The 14,819-nt window shown below is 33.3% G+C and overlaps 1 protein-coding gene across 6 annotated transcripts in view; it reads left to right on the plus strand.

Annotated features, from left to right (window-relative positions):
• Positions 1-14,819, plus strand: part of KRIT1 (KRIT1 ankyrin repeat containing) — a 36,613-nt gene that overhangs the window by 4,237 nt on the left and 17,557 nt on the right. For 4 of the 6 annotated variants that reach the window (XM_032875379.1, XM_032875388.1, XM_032875368.1 and 1 more), the window contains exons 2-11: positions 12-51; positions 280-409; positions 1,309-1,468; positions 4,237-4,329; positions 5,503-5,632; positions 6,611-6,854; positions 7,077-7,192; positions 7,420-7,563; positions 13,020-13,176; positions 13,849-13,956. In XM_032875379.1, the coding sequence (XP_032731270.1) occupies positions 308-409; positions 1,309-1,468; positions 4,237-4,329; positions 5,503-5,632; positions 6,611-6,854; positions 7,077-7,192; positions 7,420-7,563; positions 13,020-13,176; positions 13,849-13,956 (1,254 nt within the window). In that variant the 5' untranslated portion in view covers positions 12-51; positions 280-307. The remainder of the gene's footprint in view (positions 1-11; positions 52-279; positions 410-1,308; positions 1,469-4,236; positions 4,330-5,502; positions 5,633-6,610; positions 6,855-7,076; positions 7,193-7,419; positions 7,564-13,019; positions 13,177-13,848; positions 13,957-14,819) is intronic. The other 2 variants (XM_032875370.1, XM_032875373.1) reach the window with 1 other exon arrangement.

The raw sequence follows: 14,819 nt of genomic DNA on the forward strand, positions 1-14,819 counted from the left end.
TTTTTTTTTAGGTCCAAAAGACAGATTCTTATGCAGTTTAGACATACAAAAGTATGTATCTCCATTAAAATTTTTTTACCTTTCACAGAAAAGGGAAAAAGGACCAAGAGGAAATCTTAAAATTATAAGTTAAGGTTTTGAGTAGTTCAGGATTAAGATAGTCATCTCTGGCTTACCTTTTAGGTAGTATATATATTCCAAGATAGAAAAATAAACATGTTGTTTTTAAAATTGTTTTTCAAAGTGATTATGCTAATTATGTATCTCTTAATATTGCAGGGGATTTCCGTGTTTGTTTTGTAAAGCAATGGGAAATCCAGAAAACATAGAAGATGCATATGTTGCTGTTATTCGTCCAAAGAATACTGCCAGTCTCAATTCTCGGGAATACAGAGCTAAGTCATATGAAGTAAGAACAATTTACTGACATTTGATTTGCTACCACTGAATGTCATTTTCATTTACATAGAGTCTTATCATCTCCTCTAAATTCTTGTTGACAACCTAGATCTTGAAAAGATAGAATTGACCTTCCTATATCTCTGCCCATCACGAAGTCTTTTTGTCTGTTGCATGCCTTTTGACCATTTTTCTATTGATTAATAGGTATAAATTATTAGACGTTAAAAAATAGTCACTTGAGTTTTCCTTATAACATATAGATTCAGTTTTTAGTATGATTTATTAAATGGCTCTCAAAAACTAAAGTTGCAGAAGTCAGCTCATTTCAAATTCAATGTAAATATTGTTCTTGGCTATTTCCCTAAAGAACTCTTTTTTATAGTGCATTTTAAAATATCTTTTTACCTTTAATTAAAGTTTTAGACAATTAAGTTACTTCTCTGTAGTCCCGAATTGTATTAATTATATTAGAAAATGTGATTGAAGCCAAAAAACCCCCAAAAACCCTAAAACAGAATTATCTTATCTATAACAGATTCCAAGCATCATAGAATACTGCTAATCTAACCTACCTCCAACTAATTTCTCTAGCACTTTGCTCAAATTGCTTTTTTAAGGTTAGTTACCTGAAACCTATTAAAAGATACCGCAAAGGCTCTCAGGATGCTACTGCTTCGGCAGTGCTCTGGGTTACTAGTTCTCAATCCTGGCTGCACTGTGGAATCATCTGAGAACTTTAAAACTTCCAGTACCAGGGCCCCATTCACTAGATATTGCTATTGTCTCAAAAGCTTCCCAGGATATTCTAATATGAAGCTGGGGTTAGGAAAGACTGCTGACTTACTATATTCTAGGGCAAGTAAACTTTATTTTAAGCTTTCTCTCTTTAAATTTTTCTCATCTAAGATTTTGTTGCATGAAGTTCCCATTGAAGGACAGAAAAAAAAGAGAAAGAAAGTTTTGTTGGAAACTAAACTTCAGGGCAACAGTGAAATAACACAAGGCATACTGGATTATGTAGTAGAAACCACCAAACCAATTTCTCCTGCAAACCAGGGTATTAGAGGTAGGAAACTTTTTTCTTTTTTCTTTTTTTTTAAATATAGTTTGCTTTGAATGCTTGTAGAGAAAAATATTTTTTAAAATGTGTTAAGATCATTTTCTTCTGCGTTGCCTAGCTGGCTTATTTGTTAGTGTGTGACTTTTAATCTTGGAGTCATGAGTTCAAGCCCCATGTTGGGTGTAAGGATTACTTAAGAATAAAGTCTTTTTTTAAAAAATAAAGGCAGGGAGATCAATTTCTTTTTATGTACCTTTCCATTTAAAAAAACTTGAGGGGTGTCTGGGTGGCTCAATCAGTTAAGCATCTACCTCTTGGTTTAAGCTCTGGGCATGATCTTGGGCTTGTGAGATCCAACTGCCTCCCACTCCGCACATAGCAAGGAGTCTACTTGAGATTCTCTGCCTCTCTCTCCCCTCCACACCCTGCTTTCACAGGCATGCATTTTCTCTCCCTCACTTTCAAATAAATAAAATCTTCAAAAAAATTTTTTAAAGAATCAGAAAGCTTTTTTTAGGTTATAACAATGCCCTTCAAGAAATACCTTGACTATGAGGCTCCTGGGTGGCTCAGTCAGTTAAGTGTCTGCCTTCAGCTTGGGTCGTGATCCTGGGTCCTGGGTCCTGGGTCCTGAGCAGGGAGCCTGCTTCTCCCTCATTCTGTACTCCCCACCCCAGCTCGTTCTTTCTCTCTCTCAATAAAGTCTTATATTAAAAAAAAAAAAAAAATTTGACTATAATATTTTTTTAAGTTGAAAAATAGTTAAATAAGTTGCAGTGTTAATGATTTGTTCAGTAGGAACAGGAAACCAAAGAGTGACTTGAAAACAAAGAAAATGCACATCACTTTTGCTACAAGTATAGTTCTCTAGTTAAGTATCCCTGAACTACTATTTTTAGTTTTCTACTTCAGGACAGAGGAAACTAAAAACCTTGCATCATACTAAACGAAAGTTAAGATTCATGGATTAAGGGCACCTGGGTGGCTCAGTGGGTTAAGCCTCTGCCTTCGGCTCAGGTCATAATCTCAGGGTCCTGGGATTGAGCCCCGCTGAGCAGAGAGCCTACTTCCCTCTCTCTTCTCTTTCTGCCTGCCTCTCTGCCTACTTGTGATCTCTGTCTGTCAAATAAATAAATAAAATCTTTAAAAAAAAAAAAAAAGATTCATGGATTAGAATCCTGTAAGTTGCCAGGTGGTAGAGGTTTCTTCCTATTTGGTCACAGGAAGAAGATCCTTTTCAAAGAGCCAAACAATTACTGAAGTATTAAATTTGAAAGGTTCAGTCACCATTTAAAATATTAGGTAATATATAGCCTAGGAAACTGTTTAGAAATTAATGATAATTTTCTCAGGCTGTAGCCTCACAAAACGTGAGAGAAAACTTAAAAGTTAGAGAAATTTAAACTATATCCAAGATTCAGGCATTATTATTAAAAAGCTAAAGCTAATTTCAGTCAAATGGCTATTAAAAACAGTTGTTGATGAGGTAAGGCATACTTCTGTTTATTCAGTGTTGGTTTTTTTTTTCCTATTAATCTTTCTAGAGATTGTCTAATTCATCTGTCTCAGTAAAGAGTCTGTTTTTGTTGCAGAGATAGGGCTGAATCTTGTGATTTGAATTACTATTTTGGGTATTTGTTCTGTAGAGATAGCTGAACTATAAGCCTCTGATTCATAATTTTTGGAGCTATCATTCATCATTTTTTGCCTTTCCAATAGGTAACCTTCCCAATAGGGCCTGAATTGTTGGGGCTCTAAGCATTATAACTCAAGATTATAATAAGTTACTGCATAAATGTACAGATCCTTGATACATATTCTGAGTCCTGCAAAGAGAATCTCCTTTTCCTAATTATCAGATTGACTTTTTAATAAGATAAAATTATCTAGAAATTGAGCTTAGCTTAAAAAAAAAAAAAAAAAAAAAAAAAGGACTATCCTTATGGGTGACCCAAAGACTCTTTTTGGATGCCACAAATTTGTCAGTCTTTTCTACCTCGGTCTTGACGTTCTCTGATAAATTTTCATTTAGACTTGTTTTACTATTAATAAATTGTTATAGTTATCAGGATATTTCCTGAGAGCACATTCCTGAGACCTATATCCAAGTCACATATTTGAGCTAAGATAGACAAGTCATAATTTGCTCTGAATTAGCCAACTTCTGTCACTTGGTCCATTTACCCAGATGGGGGATGAAAGTGGTGTCAATGTTAACAAAGATGTCCTCTGGCCCAGAGAAAGGAGTAGTACTCTTAGAAAATTTCCTGGCAGCTTTTTTTTTTTTTTTTAAGATTTTATTTATTTACTTGACAGAGAGAGATCACAAGTAAGCAGAGAGGCAGGCAGAGAGAGGGGGGAAGCAGGCTCCTTGATCCCAGGAGCCTGAGACCATGACCCAAGCCAAAGGCAGAGGCTTAACCCACTGAGCCACCCAGGCACCCTATTTTAACTCCTCTTAATGCTGCCTTTTAAAAAAATATTCTAGTTCTCAAAAAAGAAAATTAGCTCTTAACCAGAAAACAAACCAATAGTTACTACTGAGGGGCTGGGTGGGAAGATGGGGGAAATAGTGAAGGAGATTAAGAGTATACTTATCTTAATGAGCACCGAGTAATATATGGATTTGTTGAATTGCTATATTGTAAGCCTGGAACTAATATAACACTGTTAGCTGCACTGGAATTAAAATAATTTTTTTTCTTATTCTCAAGGAAATTTATAAAATTTAAAAGCCCATTATTTTTATTTTCACTGATTTTTAAAATGGTTAGGAAAGCGAGTGGTACTAATGAAGACATTTCCTCTGGATGGGGAGAAGATGGGGAGAGAAGCAGCATTATTTATTGTTCCATCAGTTGTCAAAGGTAAAGTCTAAGTTTTATCAATCTTTATGTACTTTAGATGCTAAATAAAAGTCTACTGAGGAATTTAGTAACTTGCATTCATGGTTATTATTATAATACTGTTTTAAAACAGTATGACATTTAATACTGTAAAACAGTATTACATTTAAAACTGTTTACCTATTTTTCAGTTAGTAGTTAAGATGAGGAAATTTATTACTTAAAAAAGTATTTTGATTTCAAAGTAATATTCAGCCTTCTGGACTAAACAGTAATGTTTTTGTTTCTGGTTTTAAAAGCAGAATAAAGAAATGAGGAGGGAAGCTATAATTGAAATTAAAAATTTTCAGATTATAATAAGGGATTTTTCAAAGGATATGACTAGAAACATATTTCAGTATTTTGGAACATTAACAGACTATGATCAGGACCTGTCTGGGATTTGGCACAAGAAGGGGTTAATAATAATTCTAAAATACTCTGCCTAACAACATTGGTAATATTTAAAGAGTTTAGATTTAATGTAAAAATTTAATTTGAGTCTTTGACATCCTGAAATAATTGAAAAACACTAAATTTCAGTGCAGACCTTTCAGCCTACTAAATTTGTGCCTTTGGGCAAATCACCTCTTCTAAGCCTCCGCTCTATTTGTAAGATAGGTATCTTCTTCTACTAAGTTCATTGTGCTAGAAGCATTCAATGAGGTATTAGATTTGAAAACCACTTTGGAAACTTTAGAGTACTGGCCTCCTATGAGGCAGTAATAATTCTGATGATAAATGAATGACCCAGTGTGGATATGCCATTATCCTGCTGCTCACACAGTACTTATATGTATTTTATTAGCCAACTCTAACATTCCAGATACATATTTTTTTTCCCAGCTATACTTAGGCTGAAAAGTACACTATTTTAAATGGTGTTGGAAATCTTATTAATCAGTTTTACAATATTGTTGAAGAAGAAAAAGAGGAAACAATTTCTGCAATCCTGCAAGAAGAATATACGTCTCCTAATTCCGAATGGATAAGGTCACAGAACTAGTCATCAGTTTAATCAAGGTCTTCTATATCCAAATCTAAAACAACTCATGTTACACTGAACTACTTTTTAAAACATACTGTATAATTTTAAATGAAAAACATGCAATTGTAAACCTTTTATATGATGGCATTATTCATTTTCTTTTTCAGATAATACTAAATATACGTATACTCCAGGATGCCCAATTTTTTACTGCTTACAAGATATTATGCGAGTCTGTAGTGAATCCAGTACTCATTTTGCTACACTTACAGCAAGGATGTTAATAGCCTTGGATAAGTAAGAAATGCCACTAAAAATATTTTTTTAAATAAGTCAAATACATAGTAGAAATTAGCTCTGATAGAACAGAAGAAAATAATAAAATTAGTAATACATGTATGTAACATAATATAAAGTTTTTGAAGTATAAGATAAAAATGAAAAGCCCCAAAGACAAGATTGTCCTGGTTTGCCTGCACCAGCTAATCGTCTTTCAAAAATGACAAAGACTGCCCTGGATTGAGAATTAAGATTCCTTGTTATACAACTAGATTTAGTTTTTGTTTTTGTTTTTTTTTTTAATTTGCAAGTTGAGTTACCATTGCCTTTATTTCCCCTTCTACTTTGCACTAGTTTCCTTATGTCCATCTGTCCTCTACTTTTTCAATAGAACTAATTATGTCTTTAAAAATAGTTAATCTTATGAAACAAACTGAGGGTTGCTGGAGGGGAAGGGGGTTAGGGGATGAGATAACTGGGTGATGGACATTGGGGTGTGTTTGAATTGTGGTAACCTGTACCCTGAAACAAATAATACATTATATGTTAATTTAAAAAATAGTTAGATAAGCGAATGACTAAAGTTCTCTTTCTGTTTTCCCTGATGGTGGGTCAAATGGCTCCTCACGTTGTTCTGATAGATTTAGTATTGAGTTACTCTTAGCAGTGTACAGGTTGTTTAGACTATCATGCCTTTGTCCTTCTGAAACAACAGAGCTAATGTCACCTCCATCTCAGTGGTTCTAATTTTAAAAGTACTTCATATTTTTTGAAAGGGGGTTTTATTAGGATGGTATATGCATTTTTAAAAATAGTTTGCTGTGTCTATTAACCAAACTTTTATTATTAGTAAATGAAGTATTTAATGAACACTAGTTAAAAGTTTAAAAATCTGAATGTAATATTAGAATGTATCATCTCAGAATTTGATGGTCTACTTTTTCATCTTCATTTTTGAACAAGTACTTCTGTGACCTCTTCTTTCTATTTTGCCAGGTGGTTAGATGAACGTCATGCACAATCTCACTTTATTCCAGCTTTATTCCGACCTTCTCCTCTTGAGCGGATAAAAACTAATGTCATAAACCCTGCATATGCTACTGAATTAGGTCAGACAGAAAACTCACTACATATGGGCTACAGTGCACTAGAAATAAAGAGTAAAATGTTAGCCCTAGAGAAAGCAGATACTTGTATTTACAACCCTTTGTTTGGATCAGACCTTCAATATACAAACCGGGTAAGAGCTGAATGAATTTTGCTCTGATTTCAAAAGACATTTTATCTGAGCTATAATTTTTTCCTAAAGTAAATATACCTATTACTAATTGTAAATGTTAAGATGACATCTAGTTAGTTGTATTTATTTAGTTGTATTTAGTTGTATTTATATCTATTGAAGTCAAGTATCTAAAGCTCTTAAGGAGTTTTTGTTTTTGTTTTTTCTATTTTCCCTTTTTAGGTAGATAAAGTGGTAATAAATCCCTACTTTGGTCTAGGAGCTCCAGACTACTCAAAAATCCAAATTCCCAAACAGGAAAAATGGCAGAGAAGCATGAGCAGTGTCACAGAAGACAAGTACTGTTTTGGTTTTACTCCATATTGCTTTTTTAAAACTTATAATGTTAAAATATTGTTTAAAATGATATATGTAACTAGTATGCAATGTAACCATTGCATAAAAGATTTAGTTTGCAGCTACTATGTGATATATGGTTCTCATCGATATGTCTTGTTTATTTTGAAACAATTTGAATTTCAACAGTGCTTTTTTTTAAAAAAATTTATCTATTTTTAATGATTAGGGAACGACAGTGGGTAGATGACTTTCCTCTCCATCGAAGTGCCTGTGAAGGGGATTCAGAATTACTAAACCGTCTTCTCAATGAAAGATTTTCTGTCAATCAATTAGATAGTGACCACTGGGCGCCCATTCATTATGCATGCTGGTAAATGGATTACTTTTTTCTCTTAGAAGGAATGAATCCTTAGTTGTAAATGTTAATGCTTCTTTTCAGAACTGTCATCATTCCAGCCACTTTTTCTCTACCACATTTTGCCTTACAGGCTTTCTATTTAGATCTTTGATTACTGTTTATATGTACCACTATTCAGAATTACAAGGTCTGCCCCATGGGAAAAGTATCATTGGTGTTTGAGGCATTACCAAATCATCCTGTATAATAGCTAATGACTAGCAAGTGTCATTATACAGCACTAGGTCCCTTATTCACATTTTGTATTGGAGTTACATTAAGTTTATTTACCCTTACTATAAAATTTACATGAGGTTAACTACTTATGATTTGCCATTGATCATGTTGGAAAAGTATCCATTTAGTTCTTTGGGAACCTGTGGGATCACGAAACTCCCAAAAGCCTTCATTAGAATGAATGCTATTCTTCATTATTATTATTTTTTTAAGATGAGAGGGATTAGCTCACAAGATTGGGGTTAGCTGTTTCTACTAGTTGCGTATTGTACCTCTTGCTTTCCTACTCCTCCCACATGATAGTAACTCTTCCCCTCAGCTGAGCTGAGTTCTTATATTTGTGTTCATAGCAGTAGTTAACTGTCAGCTCTGGTTTATCCTCCAGAAGGAATGTAATGAAGTTATTTACCATTATTTGTTATGCGAAAGTTGCTTTTGACTTATTGTTTAAAGTGATCTTCCTTTGCTAGTTTAAGCAGTGCCTACATTATTTACTGCTTCTTAAATGTCTGCTACTTCTTAGCTGAGCAACATTTAGCAAGATACTTCACTTCTCTATATCTCAGTTTATTTATCCATATGTAAAGCCATTAATTAGATCATTGCTAGAGTTCTTTCCAGCTCAAAATTCTTTTAATTTCACGGATTCCAAAATCTGTGATCCTATAGCTAAATATAGTTGCTTTTAATATCCATCTTTTCCCCCTTAAAAATATGTTGTTTCCCTAAAAATATACTCCTTTATTCAAGAAATATCTGCTCCTTTATTCTGTGTGTTCTTAATTGTTTTCCCATTACATGGAATTTTCTACTCATATTTGGAGTTACCCTAAATCTTTTTAAACTGAACTTTTAGCTGTTTCTTCAGATTACCAGTAAATATTGGCAGCAGCAGTACTGAAAGAAATCACATGCCTTATCTGGAATTGGTTAAAAAAAAAAAAAAAAAGTACACTGTGGAATCAGGAAGACGGAGGCAGAGAATTTTAGTTTAGGCATCCCAAATTTATATTTGGTTAATATTTCCCTTTTTTTGTGGCATTGGTTATTTTCTTTTCTAATAAAAGAATGGTAATATTTATATTTTAAGAATGGTAGCATTTTTAAGTATATATTACATAAAAACAGAAGTATGATAATTAACGTTCTTTGAAATATCCTTAGGTTTCTATCCTAATAACTCTCATTTCCTAAAATTATGACTTTTGGCAAGTTATTTAAAATCTCTAAGGACCTGTGTCTTCATCTATGAGGTGGACTTAATAATAGTACATTTCTTAAGATTAAAGGAGAAAATGCAAGTAAATGCTTTGAGGATACCTAGCACATAATAAGCACTCAGTAGATGTTGGCTATTATTATTAAAGTACTGTAGAAATTTAAAGATTTTTATGTTTAAATCTGAAACTCATAATCCATAGTATTTTTAATTAGAAAATCTTACTACTACAGTATACCAAGGAAAAGAGTTTTATCCTTTGATAAAATTAATTTTGTCAGTTGGAAATAATTAAGTTTAATGTACCAGGAGTAATATGGGTCACTTGCAATACTTTTAATCAAATGGATCATTTGGTTAATGTGAATTTGAATGAAGACTGATTTAACCAATTAATAAGAACTTAAATTACTTAATCTTGGAAATGTATTTTATTCACTAATTGGTATAAGGATCAAGGAGGGGAATATTAGGCCATCTCATTAAGAGACTGAGATTTGGAGACTATCTTTATAAGCTTAGAGAAGATGTTTTACCCTTCTTGGTCTGTTTTCTCATCTTTAAAGTGAGGGTTTTTATTAAATTGGTGGTTCTCCAACTTTTTGGTGTCAGGTCTGCCTTTTACTCTTAAAAGTTATAGGATCCCAAAGAGTTTTTTTATGTAAATTATATTAACATATTAGAAGTTATACCCCAAAAATAGTTTAAGTATTAATTCATTTAACACAATAATAACAATAACAATAAACATTAACATAAGTAACAATTTTATGAAAAATACCATATTTTCCAAAATTTAAAAAATTAAGAATAGTATTGTTTTACATTCTTGGCAATCTCTTTATTCTCTAGCTTAATAGAAGATAGCTGGATTCTCACATCTGATTCTGCCTTTAATTTGTTGCAATATTATATGGCAAATTGCTTCTAGAATACCCCACTGTACACTTAGGATCCAAAAAGAGTTTAAAGGATAAATAACATCTTAATATTATTAGGAAAATATGTTTGATCTACAGGTACCCTGAAAAGATTTCAGGGATTCTCAGGGCTTCCTAGATCACTCTTTGAGGACCACCCCTAAGATAGCTGCAAGCTTTTAAAATTCTCATATTGGTGGCCACATACCTGAAAACTCTTTACTAGGATCACCATTTTCCAAAACTATTTAAGTTGGCTTTCTCCCCATATGAGCAACTTATCAGCCACTCAGTAAATGTTTCACTGACATCACATATTCTTTGACCTTTCTCAAATCAGTGTCTTCTCTGATCTTTTTTTAGGCTTCATGTTTTTGCTAGAGAGTGTTTTAGGGCTATGATGATTTGACTCCCTTAAAATTATCCCATCTTCACTGTAGCTTAGCTGTCTATTCTCTTTGTCTCATTCATCCTGTCAGCCTTTTAGTTCTCTCATATAAGCTATTCTGAACCTTTCTACTCTTAAGCACTTAAACTCCCACTACTTCCTTTCTGTATTCTTATCAGATAGTTTTACCTCCTATTTTCAAAGAAAACTGATGCCATCGGAAATGTCCATCTTATCTGTTGTTTTTGTTCTCATCTCTCCTGTATCATGGGATATGCAAGTAAAAATCCTTGTTTACCATAAATTCACTCTCTCCTCTGCACTTTTTCTCTTGCCTTCAAACGTACATGGTTCTCTTCCTCTTGAAAAGAATATTAATTTGACTCTGCTGCCTCTTCTGGCCACTATCCTGTTTCTTTCCTTCCTTTCACAGCCAGACTTCAAAGGTGAGTGGGCCACACTCACTGTTGTCTCTTTTTCACTCTTCATTAAACTTCTTAAACTTTTCTGAGTTTTTAATCTCTTTCCCCGCTCTACAGCATTAATACTGTTGACCACCCCTTCATTCTAAGAACAAATTGGAGTTGAAGGGGCATAATGGAGCTGTAATGAAGGTCAGTACAAATGCAAGATATTACTGTTAAATTATCATTATTATTGAAATATTGGCTTCCATCCTGTGACTTAACGCATGTGTAATGGTATGGAAACTGCTATACTAAGATTGAAAAACCTGGATTCTAACACTGGTTAGTAACCATGGGACCTTCAACAAATTACTTACCTGGTTCAAGCTTCATTTTCCTTAACTGTGATATAAAAATACTTCTGCATGCCTTATAGGTTATTTTGAAGATTATATTAAGTAATTACATAAGAAAGAACCATGAAAACAAAATGTACATTTATATTTTATTACTTGAATTGCTTAGAAGTGTCTTTTCCTGTCCTGAAAGATTGTTTTTCAACATGGCATTTCATTGTTCTAAGATACTCATTTTTCATTTTTCAATTTATCCCAGCCTTTTTTTTTTTAAAGATTTTATTTATTTAATTGACAGAGAGATGGGGGGGTAGAGCATAAGCAGGGGGAATGGCAGGCAGAGGGAGAAGCAGGCTCCCTGCTTAGCAGGGATCCCAGTGCAGGACTCAATCCCAGCCAACAGGCAGATGCTTAACAGACTGAGCCACCCAGGTGCCCTAAAATCTCCCAGCCTTTACAGTAATTCTTTTCAGTTAGATTAATTTGCTTTTTCTCAGATAGATAATCCAAGCCTTTTGCCTTCCTCCTGAATACTAAGCCTGTATTTTCAAATGCCTACTGAGTAGTTTAGTCACTCTCTTTTTGTCTAGAAGGCAGTTTAGAGAATGCAGAGACGGTGTACCTACCCTCAAGGAATTCCCAGGCTATTAGAGAAGAGATGTATATAAATAAGGGTGAAAGTAGATAAGTCCTATAAAAAAAGCAAAAAAATGCTACATGTAGTGGAACTATAGAAGTATATTTTAAAACTGTTTCAGAGAAATAACAGGATTTAACCTAGACAAAATGAGGTAGGGAGACAAGGACATCTCAGGAATAGCAAAGAATGTGAACAAAATGTCAAATGAGTAGGAAAGGGTAGCATACAAGTAGCAGTTTCAGGGTATAAGAAGGGTATGTAGAAGGGAAGAAAGGAAAGTTGATGGCAAACCAGATCACTTCTAAAGATGTGTTGTTTTCATCTCAGATGTACCATATCTGAAAGCAAATTTCCTTTCCCTTTTCTCCCCTCTTACCCATTTATTTACAAACTGAATTACTTTTCCACCCTTGCTTCAGATTGCAGCCTTATATAAATCTTTGGCTTTGACAAAATGGTGGACTCAACTGTGTCAACAGGTGCTTTGCACTCTTCTGGGCCCTTGCTTTGCTTACTCCTCCCCCACCACACACACACCTAAAATATTTTTGCCTCTCTTCAACATCTCTTTGGTTCCTTCCTACTTAAAATACACTTCAAGTTGTTCTATCAAAATATTTCAGGGAGTCTTAGACTAAAGTCCTATCTTTTCTGATGTTTTTTAAAGCATTAGTTATATACTGTCTTGACTTGACAAATATATATCCCCTATTGTGTTGATTGTTATCCTAAGCTGTTACTTAAATTTTAAAGCATAATGTAACTTATCCCATGTTTTTATTTTACCTCTCTTATTACTTGATAAGCCTTTATTACAGCAGAGACCATGTATCTTATACATCTTTATGTCAACCACACTGCCCAACACAGCAGCTACATATCCCCTAGAATTCTATCTTTGGGCCTTTTGCAAATCACAGTCAGGCCTAAGTAAAAGCATTATGAAGTTTCTGATTCTGAACCTATTTTGACTAAACATTTTATTTCCTTAATTTATAATTTTTGTACTTTGCATGGGGTTGTTCTTTGTCATCTGCTCTATCTTGTGTTTGAGGTTATATTTCCTCGCACTTAATCAGGAACAGAAACAGTTGAGCTGAACCAGAAGAATTCATAAGAAATCCCTGGGCACTGAAAACATTTATGTCAGTGTCTTACTAAAATAAAAAAAATCTTAGATTTCTTTGAGATATCATCTAAAATTTGAATTTTTAAAGCATTTCATATGATTTTGGGGGGTAAGTTTCTTCTTTTTTTTATAGGTATGGAAAAGTTGAGGCCACTCGCATTTTGTTAGAAAAAGGAAAGTGCAATCCAAATCTTTTAAATGGACAGCTTAGTTCTCCTCTTCATTTTGCTGCTGGAGGAGGACATGCTGAAATAGTACAGATTCTTCTAAACCATCCAGAAGTTGACAGAGTAAGTTATTTTCCAGGATTTTTTTTTTAACGTTCAAGCAATGAATAACAAGTGATGACATTAAATGTTCAATTGTATTCTTGAGAAGTCAATTAAAAAATAAATTTTACCATCTGCATGGTATAAGTAATACTTATATGTAAACTTTGCTTTTATACTTGTTTATTGTGATAAAATGTACCTCACATAAAATTTACCATTTTAACCATTTTTAGATGTACAGTTCAGTTGCATTAAATACATTCACATTGTTGTACAGTCATCACCATCATCCATCTCCTGCATATACATAAAATTTAACCTCTTCTTGTGTTATGTTGTATTTCCTCAAAAAATATCTTTAAGAAGGAAAAAGATTTTCTATCCATTTTTCCAGAAGTTCTATTAGTAAGTATTTTTAAATGGGAAAATAATCAATTTAAACAAAACCTTTGTTGGATCTTATAATCAAAGCTTTTAAAAACAATAATCACATTGATTAGTGCTTTCAGTCTTTCATCTTTATCAGTTCATGTTTAAGTGTAGTATATGCTAAGTATGGTTAGTATTTAACACTCGACAAAAGTCTATTTTTTATGAAATTTTGATTGATTGAATGACATTTTCACTTATAATGCCATACATTTGTAATGCTTTTTTTCTTCACATTTTTCTTTTTTCTAAAATTTCTAGCACATAACAGACCAACAAGGAAGATCCCCTTTAAATATCTGTGAAGAAAACAAACAAAATAACTGGGAAGAAGCTGCAAAGCTATTGAAGGAAGCCATTAACAAACCAGTAAGAATTACCTTCAGAAATAGAGCTAAGCCAACTATTTAAATTGATAAGTAATTTGAGTATTTGTGGCAAGAGGAATGGATGGATCATTTCTTACGAGCTTTTAGAAAACCTCATGGGTAGGGGCACCTGCGTGGCTCAGTGGGTTAAAGCCTCTGCCTTCGGCTCGGGTCATGATCTCAGGGTCCTGGGATCGAGCCCCACATTGGGTTCTCTGCTCAGTGGGGATCCTGCTTCCTCCTCTCTCTCTCTCTCTGCCTGCCTCTCTGCTTACTTGTGATCTCTCTCTCTCTGTCAAATAAATAAATAAATAAAATCTTTAAAGAAAAAAAAAAAAGAAAGAAAACCTCATGGGTAGATGTCTTAAGTATTAAATTTGTTATCATCCCTAATATTCAGACATTTATTCTTACATACCAAAATAAAAATTGTATAAGTAAATAAATCTTTAAAACACTTAATATTAACCTAATTTCTAGTATAATCTTAATACCTGATGATGTCTGGAATAATAAGCAGTAACATTAAGATAGAGTATAGTTAACAATTAGAAAAAACTCAGTTCACCTAAAAGTTATAGTAACAATAAAACTGTCACCAATTTAAAAACTGTGTGAAAACTTGTAAACCAGATAAAAGGATTTATAATAGATAAAGTATTAAAGCTTGATGTCAACAGATGTAATCTCTGAGCCTTTCCAGACATTTCTATCAATTAGGCAGAAAGTATTTATGGGGTATTTCTGTAATTTAATACCTTGAAATACTGGAAGTAACAAGTGATAGAGAATAAATATATGATCTCTGCCTTTAAGGAATATTAACATACACACTCACCACACACTCAACAGATTTTGTCAAAA

The sequence above is a fragment of the Lontra canadensis genome, unplaced genomic scaffold (genome assembly GCF_010015895.1).
Source record: "Lontra canadensis isolate GAN:19392208 unplaced genomic scaffold, GSC_riverotter_1.0 scaffold2, whole genome shotgun sequence".
NCBI classification, from domain to species: domain Eukaryota; kingdom Metazoa; phylum Chordata; class Mammalia; order Carnivora; family Mustelidae; genus Lontra; species Lontra canadensis.